The sequence below is a fragment of the Anguilla rostrata genome, chromosome 17 (assembly GCF_018555375.3).
Source record: "Anguilla rostrata isolate EN2019 chromosome 17, ASM1855537v3, whole genome shotgun sequence".
Taxonomy (NCBI): Eukaryota; Metazoa; Chordata; class Actinopteri; order Anguilliformes; family Anguillidae; genus Anguilla; species Anguilla rostrata.
This window is the reverse complement of record NC_057949.1, coordinates 5,337,192-5,360,789: the sequence shown is the minus strand read 5'-3', so window position 1 is coordinate 5,360,789 and position 23,598 is coordinate 5,337,192. Positions and strand designations below refer to the sequence as shown.

General features: G+C 42.3%; 3 protein-coding genes and 1 pseudogene across 4 annotated transcripts in view; all 4 read left to right on the top strand.

Annotated features, from left to right (window-relative positions):
- Positions 1–6,516, top strand: part of LOC135243458 (ubiquitin carboxyl-terminal hydrolase 31-like) — a 31,727-nt gene extending 25,211 nt beyond the window's left edge. Inside the window, exon 16 of the mRNA XM_064315324.1 lies at positions 174–6,516. Coding sequence (XP_064171394.1) covers positions 174–1,753 — 1,580 coding nt within the window. The 3' untranslated portion in view covers positions 1,754–6,516. The remainder of the gene's footprint in view (positions 1–173) is intronic.
- A 3,564-nt stretch (positions 6,517–10,080) lies between these two features.
- Positions 10,081–11,515, top strand: LOC135244054 (C-reactive protein-like; annotated as a pseudogene).
- A 2,205-nt stretch (positions 11,516–13,720) lies between these two features.
- On the top strand, positions 13,721–15,565 carry LOC135243730 (C-reactive protein-like). Of its 2 annotated transcripts, XM_064315731.1 has the most exons (3): positions 13,721–13,743; positions 14,069–14,141; positions 14,552–15,565. In XM_064315731.1, exons 1-3 carry the CDS (start codon positions 13,741–13,743, stop codon positions 15,172–15,174), a joined length of 699 nt encoding a protein of 232 aa, XP_064171801.1. In that variant the 5' UTR covers positions 13,721–13,740; the 3' UTR covers positions 15,175–15,565. The 2 variants fall into 2 exon arrangements, with proteins under 2 accessions (XP_064171801.1, XP_064171800.1); XM_064315730.1 differs by lacking the exon at positions 13,721–13,743 and having other exon boundaries at positions 13,764–14,141.
- Positions 15,566–19,368: 3,803 nt separating this feature from the next.
- On the top strand, positions 19,369–21,267 carry LOC135243459 (C-reactive protein-like). Its single transcript, XM_064315325.1, has 3 exons — positions 19,369–19,406; positions 19,756–19,828; positions 20,253–21,267. The coding sequence occupies exons 1-3, from the start codon at positions 19,404–19,406 to the stop codon at positions 20,873–20,875; spliced, it is 699 nt and encodes a 232-aa protein (XP_064171395.1). The 5' UTR covers positions 19,369–19,403; the 3' UTR covers positions 20,876–21,267.
- The last annotated feature ends 2,331 nt before the right edge of the window (positions 21,268–23,598 follow it).

Genomic DNA, 23,598 nt, shown 5'->3' with positions numbered 1-23,598 from the left:
ATTCCAGATCAGTAACACTATATGTAATAAACCATGTTTTAGATCGAGTCATTTGTGCTAGCCTGTTCCTCACTGTTTGGCCCATTGATTGTGAGGTAGGCTATCTCTACTGCTCGCGCCTGGGTCTCGTTCAGCCGCGTCAGTTAGAACCTTTCTGTCTTTCTGTCAAGGAGGATTCTCAACCCGTCCGTTCGTGCGTAGCGTCCAGCGTCCGAGCTCTTCCAGGTCGTCCATGGCCAGCCCGCTGGCCCTGTGCGAGAACGGCATCAAGCCGTCCTGGTCGCTGTCGGCCAAGCTCCACCTGCGCTCCAGCTCGCCCTCGCGCTTCTCCCTCGACTCCTTCTCCTCCTCCGGGCTGGAGCGGATCGGCGAGGCCTCCTCCTCCGCCGCCGCCGACGACAAGGTGTCCACCTCCTGCTTCGGCCGCTCGTCCAGCGGCAGGGCGCCGCTGGCCATGACGGAGAGCGTCACCAGCGACGACGGGAGCAGCAGGAAGTCGCTGGACGAGCCCTACCGCAGGGCCCCGCCCCCGGCCGAGAGGAGGGCCGCCAAAGCCGAGCTGCTCGACAACAACAACCGGGCCCCGCCCGGCGACTCCGGGGCCCCCTCCGGCAAGCAGAAGGCCGGGGCGGGGACCGGCGACTCCGGGGCCCCCTCCGGCAAGCAGAAGGCCGGGGCGGGGACCGGCTCCACCCAGAAGCCGGAGGGGGTGTCGGCCAAGAGGAGCTCCAGCAAGACTCAGGCGGATTCGGAGAAGAGCTCCAAGAAAAAGCAGGCGTCGTCCTCCACCCAGAGCCCACCCACCCCCCAGGCGTCCAGCACCCAAACATCCAACCCCCAGGTGTCCAACGTTAAGACGTCTAACACTAAAGTGTCCAACACTAAGATGTCCAGCGATAAGGCGTCCAACCCTAAAGTGTCCAACACTAAGGTTTCCAACGCCAAGTCTAAAGGGGACTCCAAGACCAGCAAGGCGTCTTCGTCCTCTTCTGGGACGCCATCCAAGAAGGAGGCGCCGCCGAGCCAGGAGGGGGCGCCGGCGGCTGTGGGCACCCCCAGGAAGCAACGGGTCCCGTCGGGGGCGCAGTCGTCGGCCTCGCCCTCGCCGGCTGGCAGGAGGGCCCCGGGGGCGGAGCGGAGCTCGGCGGGCGGGCGGAGGAAGCCGGGGGAGCGGGGCAGCCCCCTGACGGACAGGCCCCGGTCGGGCAGGTCGGGCGAGGGAGGGCGCCCCGAGCGGAGGCTGGTCAGGAGCTCCAGCAGCAGCTCCTCCGTCACCAGCCTCCGCTCGCCCGCCGGCCCCTCCTCCTCCTCCTCCCGCGACCTGCGCAGAGGCAGCCGGTCCGAGGACAAGGGGCTGTCCTTCCTCAAGTCGGCGCTCCGGCAGAAGGAGACGCGGCGCTCGGCGGACCTCGGCAAGTCCGCCCTGCTGGCCAAGAGGGCGGCGGAGGCGTCCGGCAGGGCGGGCGGGCAGCCGAAGGGCATCGGGACCCCGGGGGGCGGCGAGGGGTCGGGGAAGAGCTCACGACAGGGCTCCCCGGAGCCCCGCTCGGGCAAGGCCGGGGTCAAGGCGAAGGAGGCCGCCAAATCCACCCCCGCCAAGAACTCGCCCTCCGGCAAGACCAAGTCTTCCGGCGCGGAGCCCGGCTCCCGGTCCCCAGAAAGCGGGACGGCGTCGCTCGAGAGGACGCCGCCCAGTAGGAAGCTTTCTCCCAGCATGCAATCCTCCGCGCCGCCCACGGCCCAGCCTCAGTGATGTCGGGACTGCGCTTTCATTTCTCCTGTAACGCAGCTATTTTTGTATGTGCCTACTATATATTAAGATATATATGATATATATATTTTTCTTTTTAAAGAAAACCTATTGTACATTACGAAACAGCCTTTGTCCCTAATCCTGCCGTGAGCCAGATAACGGTCATTGGCTGGATCTGGTACTAGAATCCACTACTGTACACTAAACCGAATAGCTATCTTGGGAATGTGTTTTTGAAAGAAGGCGTATATCTTGTGTAAATTGAGTTTATTCTTGTTTTTCCCCAGAGGTGCAACAGTTTAATGGGTGACGTAAACACTTTGTTGCCGGGTTACTCATAGCTCCTTTTTCTGTAGCATGCTTTGAAGAAGCTAATTTACGGCAGCTTGACACCGGACTCCTGGACGAGGAACTCGGATGGTAAGAATGCTGATTGTGCACATTCGAAATGTTTAGACCTTCCTTAGGGCTATTTTAAGGGCGATACCCCGCAATGAGGTCAGGAGAGGACAGAAATGTTTGGCGCTTCACAGACAGAGGCCCAACTCTTGCGCGAAAGAGCCTATTTTGGAGACATCAGAGGGGATGGTGGGGTTGTGAGACATAACTCCACTTTTATCTGGATTATGTCTGTTGAACCAGTTTGAAAGTGGAAGGCTTTCACACCAGGTGTGGCAATTGACGTGGGATTTAAAAATCAGTCAACATCTACAATTTGGCCACTTTTATTTTTTTTGAGTGAAACCCTGACTTGCTGTGAATGACTGCTGGCTCAGGCAAGTGCTACTGGCTCTTTTTTTTTAGAAATAAGAGGATACATATTTGATACTGAATGATTTACCTCTTGGTGCAATTTAGACTTTATTTAAGGGGCATTATTTTTGATGATTGAATATTAAATTGCAATCTGCATGTTCTTGTTTACCAGCTACTGAAGAGATGTACCTGTAACTGAACATATATTCTCTCTTGCCCATTTGCGCCTCTGTATGTGCGGCTTTCTCTGGTGGATATGTCTGGAAAGACAGAATGTAAGCCAGAGACTGTCTGATCCTCCTGAGACATGCATTTGAATTGATAATCCAGTTTGTGCACTATTCTTTGATGCAGTCTGGTGACTCCATAACTCCTAACTCCATGAAGTGGCAGCAGAGGTAGGATGCGGCAAGGATGTGCTCTCACAACTGATGGGGCACGTATAGTACTTCAGGAAGTTGCAGAACACATAAATCCAATTATTGGGTGTCCATCAAACACTCATAAAAACCAAAAAAAAAGCCAGTTCCCATAGGCAAAATAATCACAAAATAACAACCATAACGTTTTAGTATACCTGGCCATATTAATTCACAACAGTCCGACAGTCCAGTCTGCCAAGAGAGCAGACATTTTTATTCGTGTTCTGTTGGGGTTGTATCTGGGTTATTTTCTTCACAAGCTTATATTTGAAAGTATAATGTTAAATACTATAATAAAGTTTGCCCCAAAGACCTCTGGTTACAGGTTAGCTCTTCTGCATCAGAAGTCAAAATTGGGGTCTCTGTAGAACATTTTCAATTCATTGAGAACATTTTTGTCAATTTACCGATTTAGCTAAATTTAAATGGAATTGAGTCAAATCCTGGGAGAGGCGGTTGGCATTTTAAAAATAATAATATTCCCTGCATAGGCTCTAGTACCTCCCCGCAACCCTGCCCAGGATAAGCGGGTACAGGCAATGGATGGACCCTGTCCAGGATAAGTGGGTATAGATAATGGATGGATAGACCCTGGTCAGCTTTGAATGAGAAAAGATTCACTGCTTCTCATGGATATAACGATTGTAGTGTTGATATCAGCTGTAGAATCCTGAAACTCAGCATAAAGAATGTAAGAATTCTTAGACATTTTTCTCTGCAGATTCAGAATAGGACTTGCGCCATGTTTGTTGCGATTGACTGAAAGTCTGGACTCGCGTTGCATTGTGGGGCATTGCCTTTTGGGTCGCTCCAAGGCCAGGGCTGGCGTTTCACGACCACACCGCTTCAGCTTATAGGTCACAGGTGGCCGTGTGACCTGGTCACATGTTCACAGTCACGAACATTCTGACAAGACTGAGCAGCACACAGAACAGCCCGTTATTTCAAAAAAAGTTTGGCAGTGATCCCCACGCATAAGACGAGCGGAGGCTGAGTTTAAGCTACACACATTGCCATATAACCAGAACAGGAGAAACACATCGCGCTACGTGCACCGGCGTAACGACCGACCGAAAGCAAGAAGCGGGGTTGCGGGTCCACTGAAGGGTTATGGTTTTTATTTTCCCCCGGTGCTGTTTATTGGAGTAATGCATCGCTACCCCTCGTAAAGGCCTTGTAGGTTTTCCCTGCATAAAGGGCGAAGCAATCAGATTTTTAACACGTTAATGCACAGATTAATAAAATATATAAAAAATTAATGGAAATAATTATGGGTGAAAATTTGCATGATATTGCCCGTGCATGCGTGTAAGCTATTTAGCAAAGCAGCTAACTGTTGCCATATTGGCTGCGTAAAGTGAAAACGCTACTGTTTAAGACTGGAATATATATTTTTACCGTATCCTTCCACATGCCGGCAAAGAAACGCATGGACAGCGTCTTACATGGTTCTCATCTTACATCATTTCCTGTGCACACATTCATTACCATCGCTTGTTATTAGAGATGCTGTGCCACACGGTGCAAAAAAAACAAAAAAAACCGTGAGTCAGCAAACAGTATTTCTACATTTTTTATTTTTTACTTTTTGTATACTAACCTTTTTAAAGTAACAGACTAGTGTATTTGTATCAAACATGTGTGTGCATTTCTGTTGTTAAAACATAAAAGAATGAAATCCAAAACATAAGGAATATATTGAAGCAATCTTACAATAGACTGTATATATTTTAACAAGAATTGTTGCCATTTTTGTGCTTCTCAAGATATAGTGATGCTCGAAAATGATATTTTTTTCAGTATATGCAAAAATATAGTAGTAGCAAATATTTTACATGCATACACACACATACACAGAAATGCTGCATAATTGTATACTGGATAATAATGTTTTTTTGAATTGCCATCTGTATTTCATATATTTTGGATTTCATGTTTAACATATATTTTATTTACTATATATTGGCCTTTATTTTCATAAGGAATGTGTGTTTGAACATTTCAGGACTGCTTGGTGCAACATTCACCCTGTTCACATAATGTGTGCACTCTTAGCGCTTTGCACAATGTTCAGCTCAACACTGTTCAGTTACAGCACTTCACACAGGTTCAGTGTACTGAGCATTACCTGGGCTAGGCCCAGTCAGCATCACCCATCTCACCATAGAGCTAACAACTTATTACCCTATTTTAGCTGCTAGCGTCTCCTTTCTCCTGTACTCTATGGTGGATGACATCATCATCGGCAAGATGTGTGTAGCGTGGAGGATGTTTGCTACCCACCAGTCTAATTCACGGTCAGCCATTTGCTTACTCTCTCAGTCCGTGTTACTATAAAGGCCGCGGGCACAGTGTTTTGGTCAACAGTGGTTATAACGCACATATCGAGATGCCGTCCTCATTAAATTAACCACTTCTGCCTGACCGCTCATTTGAAACTCTCTTGTGACACTACATCCATTTTTCTTTTAGGAACAATGTAAAAGAGATAACAGATGCAATGAGCTGTAAAGTATTAGGTTTGTTTCATCCAAGAAATGCATTATACAGAAGGGAGAGCACACTTCGCTCAGCATTTTACCTTTGGTTAACACACTGGGCTGGCGTAGACTTGATACAGCATAATGTGCACTACATGACTGAGTTTATTGTTCGTCAGAGGAGTTTTATGTCCTGTTTCAGTGTGCTTCTGAGCAGGAGGAAACAGTCTTCTGGAAGTTTGTTCATGACTGAGTATGGGAAAAATGTTTAAGTAAATACTATGTAAATGTAACTTATTTTGGGCAAGTGCATGAGATTGTGTCAATGCCCTTTTCTGTTATTTGTATGTTTTACTATTTAAAGAGTATGCAATTTTAATAGACATATTTTTATCATTTTTTATGTTTGAAAGAATGCTTTTCTTTGAAAGAATACTAAAATGTTTATATATGACATTGGTTTAACCAAACAAGAACAAAAAATGCAATGTAATAAAAATGGACGAAAATGGAGATTTTTCAGTTTTATTTGTTGCTATATTCTTTTGATTTGATTTCACCTGCTTTAGGGGCTGTCTCAGGCGTTATTTGAGCTGAATTCATTCATTCATGGGTGGAGGTTCAGCGATCTTAAGGTGAGACAGGAGGAGGTGCAGTGAGGTCTCATAGTGAGAGAAGGAGGTGCGGAGATCTCACAGTGAGACAAGAGGAGGTGCACTGCAATCTCACAGTAAGACATGGGGAGGTGCAGTGATCTGACAGTGAGACAGGAGGAGGTGCAGTGAGGTCTCAGTGAGAGGAGGAGGTGCGGAGATCTCACAGTGAGACAAGAGGAGGTGTACTGCAATCTCACAGTAAGACATGGGGAGATGCAGTGATCTGACAGTGAGACAGGAGGAGGTGCAGTGAGGTCTCATAGTGAGAGAAGGAGGTGCATTGTGATCTCACAGTAAGACATGGGGAGATGCAGTGATCTGCCAGTGAGACAGGAGGAGGTTCAGTGATTTGACAGTGAGACAGGGGGAGGTCCAATGATCTCACAGTGAAACAGGAAGAGGAGCAGTGAAATCCCACATTGGGACAGTAGGAGGTGCAGCAATCTCAAGGTGGCTTCTAGCCTGATTAGTCATCCACTAACCCCGGCCACAATGCTAATTGGTGAATGTAAATGGTCACATAAGCAACATGGTCTCTGAAAAACCAATACCAAAACCTGTTGTGGGCAGTACAAGAACCTTTTTGCTTTCGAGGTAAAAAAAAAAGTCAAATCTCAAATGAATAAAATAGGCTTAATCTCACAGTATTTGTTCATTTGTTCTTTTTGTATAGTGTAGCTAATAAAAATAGGTATATTTTTAAATGATAAATGATTCTCTGATAGTAAATGATCTAAATGATTATAAACGCACAATATTGATATGGCTTTCCAGTTCAAGGCACTGACAAGAGGACCAGTGGCCACTGGGTGGTAGTGTGGTGCAGACCCAGATATCTGGGCAGAACAATGCCACAGCACCTTCAAGCCAAGGTGCTATTTCTGGCTTTTTATTGGCTCAGTAAATATCCTGCTTTAGGAACGGATATCACTGGTGCACAATATTATCATGCATTAGTGCTGTCACATTAACATTCGAAAATTCAAATCAAATTTGAATAGGTACATTGAGGGTAATTTTCAAATGTCAAAAAAAAAGACGTCCAGGAAGTTGACTTCATGCACGATGTACTGCGAGGCATACCGCCGGGGATAACCCACTTCAGGGAGTCTACAAGTAAATATTTGTTTCCCAATGAAAACTTGCACTCTACTATCTGTCTACATAGATGTGTACTAATTACCAGCTGGTAAATTACCTAAACTTATTGGCCAGCTTCTCACACAGGTCATTAGGATTTGTCATTAAACCATACCAACTAACAGCTGAAAAAGTGTCGGAGTTTCATAGAACTGGCAACCATTCTGTGGATTGCTGCACATGCAGAGTCAAAATGACATAAGAGCTGAAGCTAAGGATTTTTTAACTTTGATGTTAAACGATCTGGTATTACGATACAAGAATTTTAGTTTGTAAGCTGTTTCCTTTAGTATTCCCGCAACAATCAGTTCACTAGAGACTTACTGATCCAGATGCACCCCAAGATACAGCATGTAACACTGGTCTTTAATTCAATGGAATTTACTTTGCAGTTTATACTTATTTTGTCAACCTTTAGTAGTTTTCAGTAGTCCAAACAATATAAGCACCGTTTTTCCCAAAGTTAAGGAAAGACTTATCAACAAACCAGCTTTTCAAAGAGTCCAACTCCTTACTCAATGTGTTTTAATATCATCACGGCGTCTCCCTGAATCGTCAGCATAGAGGAGAAGTTTGCATTTCACTGCTACTGCCATATTTATATGTATGATAAATTAAAGAGGTCCTAGTATAGACCCCTGTGGCACTCCATAGTTTAGCTCTCTTGCTTCTTGTATGACATGACCTACAATTCACACCTGTGCTCTTCTAGTTAGACAGCTTACTGCTACCTCATTTAGGGCCATGTACTTAAGTTTCCTCAGCAAAATAGTGTGGTCTACAGTGGTCTTTTGTGCACATCCTCTTGGTGCTTGTGCCCTGCAATGGATTGGCAACCTGTCCAGGGTGTATTCTTGCCTCCCACCCAATGCACACTGGGATAGCAAACTAAGCTACTGGTTACTGTTTCTAAAAGCAACTTAACACTAAAAGCTACACTAGTACATGTTACTTAAACGTTCTAGCTGCAATTAAGCTCCTTTTTTTTAGTCACTACAAAGATCACTGCTTAATCACTGACTTGTTAAATTTAAAGAAACCCTTTATAAATCCACAAAAATGTGTCAGATCGATAGTGAAGAGCCAATAACTAAATGTGAAGGGGAGCCAGCTAGTTAGATAACATTGTTTTAAGAATAACGAACAGCTAGCTATCATCTCCTATTTATATATATGGCTTGCTAGATCTAGTACGTTCATTTAAGATACGTGGTTAATTTAAAACTAAAACTAAATACTCTATCAACCTGTTTTTTTAATTGATGGTTAGCTGTTCTACTATACCTCAAGTAGGTTTTAAGGAGGGTGATTATCCCAGCTATTTTTGTCATTTTTACCTTTTCAGGGTTTCTGGTCAAGAGGTCTACACTACCTGTTTCTAGGTTTGTATATTGTGATTGCGTGAATAACAAGATCTTCTGCCTTAAGAAAGGTTGAGACTTTAGATAGAATACAATTTCATTGGAATTCAGTGCCATTTAAGTTTAGGAAATTATCACCTTGAGAAAGTGATCATCTTTTAAATTGATTTACATGGATATTGAAATAATGTTTCTCAGGTTAATCCATTCAAACGTTTGGAAATAAAGGATGTTCAGGAATGCCATTTATTTAAGCGATCGTGTTGTTAACAAGATGAGGAGATTTGTATTGCCACCATTTGAAAAAAGAATGGATGAAATCACATTTAATCATAGAATAAACCTATTACTGTCCCTCCAAAGCAGAAGGGCATGCAGAATAGCCCAGTGGCAGAAAGAGCCAGCACAATCTTCCACAAGGAGCTGACTTCAATTTGGCCCACAAAACGTGATGTTCTATAAACGCATACACAACTGTGTTCTGAAATGTGATTATGTGAAATTTGGTAACATAAAAACAACCGCTTGCTAACATTGGGCATGTTCTGGAGCTGCACGCTCCAGATTCGCGGCACACATTCCATCGTGACATGAGGTACCGGGCAGGTATTAGACAGACATGCACATTGGCTAGCTGGCTAGCTAGCTACTATCTTACTTGACCACACATCAATTATTCAGCTAGAATACTTTAACTAGCATAGCAGAACTAGCTACACTACATGACCAAAAGTATCTGGACACCCCTTGGTCTGGGGCTGTTTTTCATGGTTTGGGCTAGGCCCCTTAGTTCCTGTGAAGGCTAATTTTAATGCTAAAGCATACAATCACATTCTAGAAAATTCTGTGCTTCCCCAACAGCTTGTGAAAGGTTCTTTCCTGTTTTCAACAAGACAATGCCCCCGAGCCACAGCGAGATCCATTTAAAAATGGTTTTGTCGACAACGGTGTCGCAGAACTTGACTGGCCTGCGTAGAGCCTTGACCTGAACCCCATCCAACACCTTTGGGATCAACTAGAAAGTCAATTGCAGGCCAGGTGTAATCGCCAAATCAGTGCCCGACCTCACTAATGCTCTTCTGGCTGAATAGAAGCAAAACCCTACAGCAATGCTCCAACATTCAGTGTAATGCCTTCCCAGAAGTGTGGAGGTTGTTGAAGCAGCAAAGGGTGGACCAACTCCATATTTTGGATGAGATCACAGCACGTATCATTTATGGATGAAGTGCATGCATCAATAGCACTGTCACATGGACTTGGATGGTTTTACATTGACATTTACGCTGTAGATTTTGCAGACCAAACAGTGACCCTCCCGTGGATCCGGTACTGAATTGTTTACCAGCCAAAAATGTTCCCTTTGAAAACATGGATGCCACACAGATGCAATGCCTTAATACTGGGAACGGGTTCCCAGGAATTCCAGTGCAAATTATTTCCCGTTTCGAGAGAAATGTATTAATGTGTACGCTTGCTTTAGCAGCAGGAGCAGTGTCACTCCGTTTTCAGCTGCTGGTCAAATCAGACATAAGATGGTATGGGGAAACTCTTTCTGTGCCTTCAGTATATCCTGCAGTCTGCTGTAATTTTGTCTGTGCATATTTGTGTAACTTGAAAGCTTGGAGAAACTGCAGCATCTGCTTTTCTCACTGCAAAATTAACCAATTTTAGTATTCTTTTGCACAAACTACTGTAATCGATTTTTTATGTAAGTTGACAGCTGAAAACTCAGCATTTTATGTTTAAACGTTTATTTCATTCAATCAGAATGATTCATACTTTGGTCTCAATAACTGTAGTTGGTTATGGTTTGTACTGCATACATGAGAAACTGCTTGTGTAAGGCTGGGGATGGATCTGTGTGTTCTCTCGCTGTCTTTCCAGTTTCCACGCGGTGAACTGTGGGTGTTGGTGGCCACCATCCTGCTCAGTGGTGTCGCTCTCTCAGCTGCTGATGGTAAAGCCCCGTCACAATCTTCACTACTGTTTCTACTGATGCGAAATAACTTGGTGGTAGACAGTAAATTCACTCATTTTGAGTGATTAGCATTATGGAAAATCATTAAGTGTCAGAACTAGTCAAGATAAAAGTGATTACACAGATTGCATATCACACAGGTCCTGAGTCATCCCCTCTTTCACATAATTCACACAGTGTATCCTATAGTTTCACAGTCTTACATACTGTTAATGCAAGTATTCATACAAATGCAGTGAGATGTTTTCACATCGCGGAAGAGTCTGACAAACTTTAACATTCTAATTTTGTGTGTTCCTAGACTATAGATTTGTAAATGGCATCAGACAGTATATTTACAGAAATGGTGGACTTAACCTAGTAGTTTAATGTATTGTTCACCCTTTGATTTGCACCTGTGCAGAAGGTCTGCTTGGGAAAGCCCTGGTGTTTCCCTATGAGACAGTTGACAGCTACGCCAAACTGACACCCCAGAAGCCCCTGAAGCTCAAAGCCTTTACACTCTGCATGAACCTGGCCACGGAGCTGAAAGGCAGGAGAGATGTCATCCTGTTTGCGTACCGAACTCGAGACACTGACGAACTGAATGTCTGGCGAGAGGCGGATGGGCGATTTTCCCTCTACCTGAATGGACAGCCGGTGCTTTTTGACTTACCACCACTGACCACGTTGAAGACCCAGATGTGCATCACTTGGGAATCCACCACAGGTCTGTCTGCTTTCTGGGTGAATGGCAAGCGAAGCGTTAGGAAGGTGCACAAACCTGGACACACGACTAATCCCAACGGAGTCGCCATTATTGGACAGGACTTTGACAGTTTTGATGGGAACTTTGACCCTCGTCAGAGTTTTGTTGGTGAAATTTCTGATGTTAACATGTGAGACTATGTCCTGCCTGAAAGTCAGATTGTGGCATTGCGTTCAGGTTCCCAGGAATTCCAGTGCAAACCGGTTTCCAGAGAAATATAACAATGTGTGTGTCTTCCAAGTAAATGTAATGTAAACACAAGGGGAGATAAGAGGTTTTTTAAATTTCTTTAGCAGCAGGAGCAGTATCACGCTCCATTTCCAGCTACCAGTCAAATCAAACACACGATGGTATGGGGAAACTCTTTCAGTGCCTTCAGTGCCTGAACACATTGTGATATTGTTTCAGTGTATGCAGTTTCCATTAACTTAAATGTTTGAATTAGAATGGGTTTTGTGTTCTTGCTATTCTTTGATTTCAAGTCACAGTTCTGTAAGATCATAAATTACATTTATCAGGCAAAAAAGTTATTCTCTGCACTTCCATGAATTAGATGCCATTTGTGTATTGAAATATTTTCATAACATATTCCAAAAGTCAGTATTCAGTGGAAAACTATTTCAATCAATGCATTTCTGGGTGGATGGCAAGGTTTGTATAATATTTGTAGAAATTAGCAAGAATACTTTTGCTGGCCTTAAGAATAGGCTGAGTTGACTTTTAGATAGATATATACAATATTCAAATTTGGAAAGATTCAGTGCCATTTATAAAGGTTTTAGGGAAATTTGGATCCACCTTTGAGAAAACGCATGTCAAGTTTTACTGCTTTATTCCATCCACTCCAAACATTTATACTGCCATTGTATACATCCTGTGGTATGATTGGAAAAATAAATCTGGTTTCCTCCAGTATCAGAAGTACATATAATCACAGAATAAAAAAATACAAAAAAGATTTTTGGATTTTGTTGTTGTTTTTCCACAATATATATATATATATGTCCTGTATGGTTACAGAGTGAGACTGCCTGTGATCATTCTTTCAAAAAGGCCTGGATTTTCACTGTGGATTAAGGGGTTAACCAAACTGAACTGAGAGACTGGATTTGTTGGATTTGACCCAGCGTTACCAGTACCTTGAGAAAAAAATAGTTAACATTTGAATTGAAATTCACAATTTTCAATCATAGAATTAAAAACCATATTACTGTCCCTCCAAAGCAGAAGGGCATGCAGAATAGCCCAGTGGCAGAAAGAGCCAGCACAATCTTCCACAAGGAGCAGACTTCAATTTGGCCCACAAAACGTGATGTTCTATAAACGCATACACAACTGTGTTCTGAAATGTGATTATGTGAAATTTGGTAACATAAAAACAACCGCTTGCTAACATTGGGCATGTTCTGGAGCTGCATGCTCCAAATTTGCGGCAAACATTCCATCGTTACATGAGGTACTGCGCAGGTATTAGACAGACATGCACATTATCTAGCTGGCTAGCTAGCTACTATCTTACTTGACCACACATCAATTATTCAGCTAGAATACTTTAACTAGCATAGCAGAACTAGCTACACTACATGACCAAAAGTATCTGGACACCCCTTGGTCTGGGGCTGTTTTTCATGGCTTGGGCTAGGCCCCTTAGTTCCTGTGAAGGCTAATTTTAATGCTAAAGCATACAATGACATTCTAGAAAATTCTGTGCTTCCCCAACAGCTTGTGAAAGGTCCTTTCCTGTTTTCAACAAGACCATGCCCCCGAGCCACAGCGAGGTCCATTTAGAAATGGTTTTGTCGACAGCGGTGTAGCAGAACTTGACTGGCCTGTACAGAGCCTTGACCTCAACCCCATCCAACACCTTTGGAATCAACTAGAAAGTCAATTGCAGGCCAGGTGTAATCAAACCAATCAGTGCCCAACCTCACTAATGCTCTTCTGGCTGAATAGAAGCAAAACCCTACAGCAATGCTCCAACATCCAGTATAATGCCTTCCCAAAAGAGTGGAGGTTGTTGTAGCAGCAAAGGGTGGACCAACTCCATATTTTGGATGAGATCACAGCACATATCATTTATGGATGAAGTGCATGCATCAATAGCACTGTCACATGGACTTGGATGGTTTTACATTGACATTTACGCTGTAGATTTTGCAGACCAAACAGTGACCCTCCCGTGGATCCGGTACTGAATTGTTTACCAGCCAAAAATGTTCCCTTTGAAAACACGGATGCCACACGGATGCAATGCCTTAATACTGGGAACGGGTTCCCAGGAATTCCAGTGCAAATTATTTCCCGTTTCCAGAGAAATGTATTAATGCGTACGCCCGCTAATTAAAATGTAATGTAAACACAAAGGGGAGATGGGGGTTAGTTAAATAGCTTTAGCAGCAGGAGCAGTGTCACTCCGTTTTCATCTGCCGGTCAAATCAGACATAAGATGGTATGGGGAAACTCTTTCTGTGCCTTCAGTATATCCTGCAGTCTGCTGTAATTTTGTCTGTGTATATTTGTGTAACTTGAAAGCTTGGAGAAACTGCAGCATCTGCTTTTCTCACTGCAAAATTAACCAATTTTAGTATTCTTTTGCACAAACTACTGTAATCGATTTTTATGTAAGTTGACAGCTGAAAACTCAGCATTTTATGTTTAAACGTTTATTTCATCGTCTCAATAACTGTAGCTGGTTATGGTTTGTACTGCATACATGAGAAACTGCTTGTGTAAGGCTGGGGATGGATCTGTGTGTTCTCTCGCTGTCTTTCCAGTTTCCACGCGGTGAACTGTGGGTGTTGGTGGCCACCATCCTGCTCAGTGGTGTCGCTCTCTCAGCTGCTGATGGTAAAGCCCCGTCACAATCTTCACTACTGTTTCTACTGATGCGAAATAACTTGGTGGTATCATTTTGAGTGATTAGCATTATGGAAAATTATTAGTGTCAGAACTAGTCAAGATAAAAGTGATTACACAGATTGCATATCACACAGGTCCTGAGTCATCCCCTCTTTCACATAATTTACACAGTGTATCCTATAGTTTCACAGTCTTACATACTGTTAATGCAAGTATTCATACAAATGCAGTGAGATGTTTTCACATCGCGGAAGAGTCTGACAAACTTTAACATTCTAATTTTGTGTATTTCCTGGACTATAGGTTTGTAAATGACATCAGACAGTATATTTACAGAAATGGTGGACTTAACCTAACAGTTTAATGTATCATTCACCCTTTGATTTGCACCTGTACAGAAGGCCTGCTTGGGAAAGCCCTGGTGTTTCCCTATGAGACAGCTGACAGCTACGCCAAACTGACCCCCCAGAAGCCCCTGATGCTCAAAGCCTTTACGCTCTGCATGAACCTGGCCACGGAGCTGAAAGGCAGGAGAGATGTCATCCTGTTTGCGTACCGCACTCGAGACGCTGACGAACTGAACGTCTGGCGAGAGGCGGATGGGCGATTTTCCCTCTACCTGAATGGACAGCCGGTGCTTTTTGACTTACTGCCACTGAACACATTCAAGACCCAGATGTGCATCACTTGGGAATCCACCACAGGTCTGTCTGCTTTCTGGGTGGATGGCAAGCGAAGCGTTAGGAAGGTGCACAAACGTGGACACACGACTAATCCCAACGGAGTCGCCATTATTGGACAGGACTTTGACAGTTTTGACGGGAGATTTGAGGCTCATCAGAGTTTTGTTGGTGAAATTTCTGATGTTAACATGTGGGACTATGTCCTGCCTGAAAGTCAGATTGTGGCATTGCGTTCGTCTTGTGACAGCGTTCCCAAAGGTAATATTTTTGACTGGGACACCATTCAGTACCAGATCTATGGGAGAGTAATTGTTGCATCTGACGAATCTACAGTGTAAATGTCAAGGCAACATCGTCCAAGTCTGTGACAGTGCTCCTGAAACATATACTTAATCAGTGGCGTGTTGTGATTCACAGTTTAAATTTGATTGAATTAAAATGTCTATAATGGTTCCAGTGTAAGCAGATTCCATTAACTTACACTTTTGAATTACAAGGGGTTTCTGTATTCTTACTGTTCTTTTGCTTTCATGTCACAGGTCTGTAAGATCATAAATTACATTTCTCAGCCAAAAAGTCTTCTCTGCACTTCTATGAATTAGACGCCATTTGTGAGTTGAAATATTTTCATAACAGATTCCCAACTTTGTAGGCATTCAGTGTAAAACTATTTCAATCAATGCATGTCTGCTTGTCTTTCTAAAACCAATTAAAACATTTTGCTGTCTAGTTGTGTCTTTTGTGATGTGATTCAGAAACTCAAAAAAGGTATGATAAATTGCATTCTTTGATTCCAGGAATATCTCATCACTACATTTAGCGATAGTTTTAAGAGAAATCAGTGTGTTACCCTGAAAATAAAATATGTGTTTATTACACACGTTGTATGGTCATAGGTACACATGCTACTAAAGAAAATTTTGGCTCATTCAAAATCATTAACAAACCCATGTTCTAACCTTTCTTCAAGCTGCTGAACACAACTGCAAACTTGCCTCAACCCTCAGAGTTACCGTTTTCCAAACCCTAGCCCTAATTTGCACCATAAAACCTGTGTGTTATTTACAAAAACTGATTCCCATTAATTCCCGAATTAAAAAAAAAAAAGCACAGGGGATATGAATTTGGAAGCCTAAAAACGTGGTTCAATGTTATTATTGCTCAGTTCACTCTGCAAAAATCACATCTTTACAGATCCAGAAAACAGAACAACAAAAAAAGTGATATGAAGAAAAATGAAGGGAAGTGAAGCGTTCAGTTCCACCGCAGCAGTATACACACGAGCGAGCGAGAGAGAGAGAGAGAGAGATCCACCCATTCCAATGTCAGTTTGAGAGTCGCTACATGGGTTCCCCAAAAAACACCGCCCTGTTCTGCGTGGCACTGCCAACCGTTGTTGCTACGTCCCTCTCCTTTAATGTCAATTTCAAAGTCAACGTTGAATAGGTCTATTATGGTTTATTTGTCAAATCAAAAATAGAACGTCCATTTGGACAGTTGAATCATCAGGTACGAGCATTTTCATCCATCTTGTGAGATTCGTAAGTAACTGTTTCGAATAAAATCTGCACTACTACTAGCCGGACACAAGCATGCGACCATTCTGACCAAAACCAGAATTTAAATTGTAGTTGGCGCACTATCATCAAACTACTGCATTCAGCGTTCAGTGTCTTGGAAAACCACATGTTACACTAAGACGGACGGCAACGTAAAACAAACAAGTTGGAGATATTTGATTGAGTTATGGTTCATGCAGTTTCTTAAATAATGTAATGACAAAAGGTCAAATGGGCTAACTGCATGGTTGAAACATAAGAACTAGTTTTTTGTAGAACGTTGTTCATAGAATTAATGACGAGGTTTTGAACTACCAACCAAGTTTTCAATTTTTAGCTATTTCTCAATATGTTGTAGGTTATTCCCAAACACCTGAATAGTCTTCAATTTTCCTAATGAATTTAACGTGGAGTAAGACGTACACTGTATTATTAATAGCGAACGTTACTATCGTCCAAGTAGTATACTACACTGTACACTGGTCACTTTAATTCATGAATTTACTTTGCGTTTATACTTATTTTGTCACCTTTTGTTTTGCCAAGGTAGTCCAACAATATAAGGCCACGTTTGTCCAAGTAGGAAAGTCTCTATCAAACAACCCAGCTTTTCAAGAGTCCAACTCCTACTCAAGGGGTTTAGACGTCACGGTGTCTCCTGAATCGTCACATAGGAGTAGTATGTTGTGCTTTTCCTGTAATATTCCATATGTATATGTATGAATAAAGTTAAAGAGGTTTCCTAGTTAGACCCCTGTGGCACTCCACTAGTACATGTTACTTAAATGTTCTAGCTGCAATTAAGCTCCTTTTTTTTAGTCACTACAAAGATCACTGCTTAATCACTGACTTGTTAAATTTAAAGAAACCCTTTATAAATCCACAAAAATGTGTCAGATCAATAGTGAAGAGCCAATAACTAAATGTGAAGGGGAGCCAGCTAGTTAGATAACATTGTTTTAAGAATAACGAACAGCTAGCTATCATCTCCTATTTATTTATATAGCTTGCTAGATCTAGTTAGTTCATTTAAGATACGTGGTTAATTTAAAACTAAAACTAAATACTCTATCAACCTGTTTTTTGAATTGATGGTTAGCTGTTCTACTATACCTCGAGTAGGTTTTAAGGAGGGTGATTATCCCAGCTATTTTTGTCATTTTTACCTTTTCAGGGTTTCTGGTCAAGAGGTCTACACTACCTGTTTCTAGGTTTGTATATTTGTGTATTGCCTGTAGAAATGAACAAGAATACTGTTCCTGGCCTTAAGAATAGGTTGAGTTGACTTTTAGATAGATATATACAATATTCAAATTTGGAAAGATTCAGTGCCATTTATAAAGGTTTTAGGGAAATTTGTATCCACCTTTGAGAAAACGCATGTCAAGTTTTACTGCTTTATTCCATCCACTCCAAACATTTATAATGCCATTGTATACATCCTGTGGTATGGTTGGAAAAATAAATCTGTTTTCCTGTAGTATCAGAAGTACATATAATCACAGAATAAAAAAATACAAAAAAGAGTTTCGGATTTTATTGTTGTTTTTCCACAATATATATATGTCCTGTATGGTTACAGAGTGAGACTGCCTGTGATCATTCTTTCAAAAAGGCCTGGATTTTCAGTGTGGATTAAGGGGTTAACCAAACTGAACTGAGAGATTGGATTTGTTGGATTTGACCCAGCGTTACCAGTACCTTCAGAAAAAAATAGTTAACATTTGGATTGAAATTCACAATTTTCAATCATAGAATTAAAAACCATATTACTGTCCCTCCAAAGCAGAAGGGCATGCAGAATAGCCCAGTGGCAGAAAGAGCCAGCACAATCTTCCACAAGGAGCTGACTTCATTTTGGCCCACAAAACGTGATGTTCTATAAACGCATGCACAACTGTGCTATGAAATGTGATTATGTGAAATTTGGTAACATAAAAACAACCGCTTGCTAACATTGGGCATGTTCTTGAGCTGCACGCTCCAAATTCGTGGCACACATTCCATCGTGACATGAGGTACCGGGCAGGTATTAGACAGACATGCACATTGGCTAGCTGGCTAGCTAGCTACTATCTTACTTGACCACACATCAATTATTCAGCTAGAATACTTTAACTAGCATAGCAGAACTAGCTACACTACATGACCAAAAGTATCTGGACACCCCTTGGTCTGGGGCTGTTTTTCATGGTTTGGGCTAGGCCCCTTAGTTCCTGTGAAGGATAATTTTAATGCTAAAGCATACAATGACATTCTAGACAATTCTGTGCTTCCCCAACAGCTTGTGAAAGGTTCTTTCCTGTTTTCAACAAGACAATGCCCCCGAGCCACAGCGAGGTCCATTTAGAAATGGTTTTGTCGACAATGGTGTCGCAGAACTTGGCTGGCCTGCGTAGAGCCTTGACCTGAACCCCATCCAACACCTTTGGGATCAACTAGAAAGTCAATTGCAGGCCAGGTGTAATCGCCAAATCAGTGCCCGACCTCACTAATGCTCTTCTGGCTGAATAGAAGCAAAACCCTACAGCAATGCTCCAACATTCAGTGTAATGCCTTCCCAGAAGAGTGGAGGTTGTTGAAGCAGCAAAGGGTGGACCAACTCCATATTTTGGATGAGATCACAGCACGTATCATTTATGGATGAAGTGCATGCATCAATAGCACTGTCACATGGACTTGGATGGTTTTACATTGACATTTACGCTGTAGATTTTGCAGACCAAACAGTGACCCTCCCGTGGATAGGGTACTGAATTGTTTACCAGCCAAAAATGTTCCCTTTGAAAACACGGATGCCACACGGATGCAATGCCATAATACTGGGAATGGGTTCCCAAGAATTCCAGTGCAAATTATTTCCCGTTTCCAGGGAAATTTATGAATGCGTACACCTGCTGATTAAAATGTAATGTAAACACAAAGGGGAGATAAGGGGTTAGTTAAATTGCTTTAGCAGCAGGAGTAGTGTTACTCCGTTTTCAGCTGCCGGTCAAATCAGACATAAGATGGTATGGGGAAACTCTTTCTGTGCCTTCAGTATATCCTGCAGTCTGCTGTAATTTTGTCTGTGTATATTTGTGTAACTTGAAAGCTTGGAGAAACTGCAGCATCTGCTTTTCTCACTGCAAAATTAACCAATTTTAGTATTCTTTTGCACAAACTACTGTAATCGATTTTTTATGTAAGTTGACAGCTGAAAACTCAGCATTTTATGTTTAAATGTTTATTTCATTCAATCAGAATGATTCATACTTTGGTCTCAATAACTGTAGTTGGTTATGGTTTGTCCTGCATACATGAGAAACTGCTTGTGTAAGGCTGGGGATGGATCTGTGTGTTCTCTCGCTGTCTTTCCAGTTTCCACGCGGTGAACTGTGGGTGTTGGTGGCCACCATCCTGCTCAGTGGTGTCGCTCTCTCAGCTGCTGATGGTAAAGCCCCGTCACAATCTTCACTACTGTTTCTACTGATGCGAAATAACTTGGTGGTAGACAGTAAATTCACTAATTTTGAGTGATTAGCATTATGGAAAATTATTAGTGTCAGAACTAGTCAAGATAAAAGTGATTACACAGATTGCATATCACACAGGTCCTGAGTCATCCCCTCTTTCACATAATTCACACAGTGTATCCTATAGTTTCACAGTCTTACATACTGTTAATGCAAGTATTCATACAAATGCAGTGAGATGTTTTCACATCGCGGAAGAGTCTGACAAACTTTAACATTCTAATTTTGTGTGTTTCCTAGACTATAGATTTGTAAATGGCATCAGACAGTGTATTTACAGAAATGGTGGACTTAACCTAGTAGTTTAATGTATTGTTCACCCTTTGATTTGCACCTGTGCAGAAGGTCTGCTTGGGAAAGCCCTGGTGTTTCCCTATGAGACAGTTGACAGCTACGCCAAACTGACACCCCAGAAGCCCCTGAAGCTCAAAGCCTTTACGCTCTGCATGAACCTGGCCACGGAGCTGAAAGGCAGGAGAGATGTCATCCTGTTTGCGTACCGAACTCGAGACACTGACGAACTGAATGTCTGGCGAGAGGCGGATGGGCGATTTTCCCTCTACCTGAATGGACAGCCGGTGCTTTTTGACTTACCACCACTGACCACGTTGAAGACCCAGATGTGCATCACTTGGGAATCCACCACAGGTCTGTCTGCTTTCTGGGTGGATGGCAAGCGAAGCGTTAGGAAGGTGCACAAACCTGGACACACGACTAATCCCAACGGAGTCGCCATTATTGGACAGGACTTTGACAGTTTTGATGGGAACTTTGACCCTCGTCAGAGTTTTGTTGGTGAAATTTCTGATGTTAACATGTGGGACTATGTCCTGCCTGAAAGTCAGATTGTGGCATTGCGTTCGTCTTGTGACAGCGTTCCCAAAGGTAATATTTTTGACTGGGACACCATTCAGTACCAGATCTACGGGAGAGTAATTGTTGCATCTGACGAATCTACAGTGTAAATGTCAAGGCAACATCGTCCAAGTCTGTGACAGTGCTCCTGAAAAATATACTTAATCAGTGACGTGTTGTGATTCACAGTTTAAATTTGATTGAATTAAAATGTCTATAATGGTTTCAGTGTAAGCAGATTCCATTAACTTACACTTTTGAATTACAAGGGGTTTCTGTATTCTTACTGTTCTTTTGCTTTCGTGTCACAGGTCTGTAAGATCATAAATTACATTTCTCAGCCAAAAAGTCTTCTCTGCACTTCTATGAATTAGACGCCATTTGTGTGTTGAAATGTTTTCATAACAGATTCCCAACTTTGTAGGCATTCAGTGTAAAACTATTTCAATCAATGCATGTCTGCTTGTCTTTCTAAAACCAATTAAAACATTTTGCTCTCTAATTGTGTCTTTTGTGATGTGATTCAGAAACTCAAAAAAGGTATGATAAATTGCATTCTTTGATTCCAGGAATATCTCATCACTACATTTAGCGATAGTTTTAAGAGAAATCAGTGTGTTACCCTGAAAATAAAATATGCGTTTATTACACACATTGTATGGTCATAGGTACACATGCTACTAAATAAAATTTTGGCTCATTCAAAATCATTAACAAACCCATGTTCTAACCTTTCTTCAAGCTGCTGAACACAACTGCAAACTTGCCTCAACCCTCAGAGTTACCCAAACCCTAACCCTAATTTGCACCATAAAACCTGTGTGTTATTTACAAAAACTGATTCCCATTAATTCCCGAATTAAAAAAAAAAAACACAGGGGATATGAATTTGGAAGCCTAAAAACGTGGTTCAATGTTATTGCTCAGTTCACTCTGCAAAAATCACATCTTTACAGATCCAGAAAACAGAACAACAAAAAAAAGTGATATGAAGAAAAATGAAAAAGGGAAGCGTTCAGTTCCACCGCAGCAGTATACACACGAGCGAGCGAGAGAGAGAGAGAGAGAGAGAAAGAGAGAGAGAGAGAGATCCACCCATTCCAATGTCAGTTTGAGAGTCGCTGACGGAATCGTCCCTTATTTGGACAGTAGAATATCATGGCTACGGGACGCATTTTCATCCGTATCTTTGTGAACGATTCTGTTTGTAGTAACCGCTGTTTTGAATAAAATTCAATAGTTAGCTAGCTAGCTAGCCGGGACAACAAGCATGCGGAGACCATTCTGACCTAAAACCCAGAATTTTAATATTGGCTAGGTGACAAGTGACGGCGAACCTATCATAAAACTACCTGGCATTCAAGCCCGGTTTCAGAGTGTCTTGGAAAAACGCAATGTCTACACTGTAAGACGGACGGCAACGTTTTAAAAAGCAAGACAGAGTTAGGGAGATTAATTTGATTGAGTTATGGTTTCATGCAGTTTTCTTAAATAATGTAATGACAAAAAAGGTCACAATTGGTGCTAACTGCATGGTATAAAACAATAAGAAACTAGTTTTTCTTGATAGAATCGTTGGTTTCATAGAATTAATGACGAGAGGTTTTTGAACTACCAACCACAGTTTTGGTGCAGCACACTTGTAGCTATTTCTCAAAATTATGTTGTAGGTTATTCCCCAAACACCTGAATAGTCTTTCCAATTTTCCCTAATGAATTTAAGGTGGGAGTAACTGACGTTAACACTAGCTATTTATTAAATTAGCGAACGTTACTATCGTCCAAAGTAAGCTAGTAGCCTACACTCTGCTCCAACTTCATTCATCACATTACCTCTGTCTTTTTCCCGTTTTTCCTCCTCTTCTCTTCTTCTTTTTCTTCCCTGGGCACCAGAGGGCTTTGGTCTTTTGACATGATACATAGGCCTATATTTGAATTAGGCTACTGATGTTAATCGTATCACGTTCCACGGTCAGTGTCACTCACTAGTTCAGATAACTCGCCCATCCCCCACAATCAGGTAAGTCTAACTAAGGGCGCGCGGGGTGGGCGGGCTTATTTAATAGGCTATGTAGTTATGTTGTTGTGGGCTTTTTGTTGTTGTTGTAATATTCCGAAATAATAGTATTCAAATAGTATTAGTAAAAAATTGTAAAAGTTAAAAATTTTGATTTTTTTTTCTTCCCTGATTTGGGGCGCCCTTGCATTCGCCTATACCGCCTGTGCCACGGGCCAGGTCTGCACCAAGCGGCCAAAACCAGACTTAGTTTTTGAAGCTCATTTCCTGGTGTTGTAGTTCCTGGTTGCTCACTAGCGCCACTACGGATGGCTCCAGTATAGGTGTTTTCATATCCGGTTTCCATGTAAGTCTACGGTACAAATGTGATCAAAATACAAAGTCAATAATTTTTTCTCACAATAACAAATAGTCATAATAGGTGTATTTTATTCGTCTTATGACTGTCCATGGGTCGATTTCATGATTTATTGCGTCATTTGGGCACAGTGCCAATATTTGTTCTGGACCAATGAGGTACAGCTTGCGTCACTTCCGGATTACTGCGGAGGACTGAGCTACAGTAAGGGCTACAATCTGTGGTCACTGGGGTGGGAGGTGGCGTCTCTTGGCCTTGACATTGCGGCTCCGACCACGGTCCACCTGTGCGAAGTCAGAAAATGCAGGCATCCCATTTTGTAGTGGCTTCATTATAGCGTGTGCTATTTACAGCTGCACTAGACGACCATAAAATAATCCTCCTCTGAAGTTTTGCGGTAGCCGAGTCATTTTTACTATTTCCTTTAGCCCACTTAACCAAATAATTCGTTGGCAGAA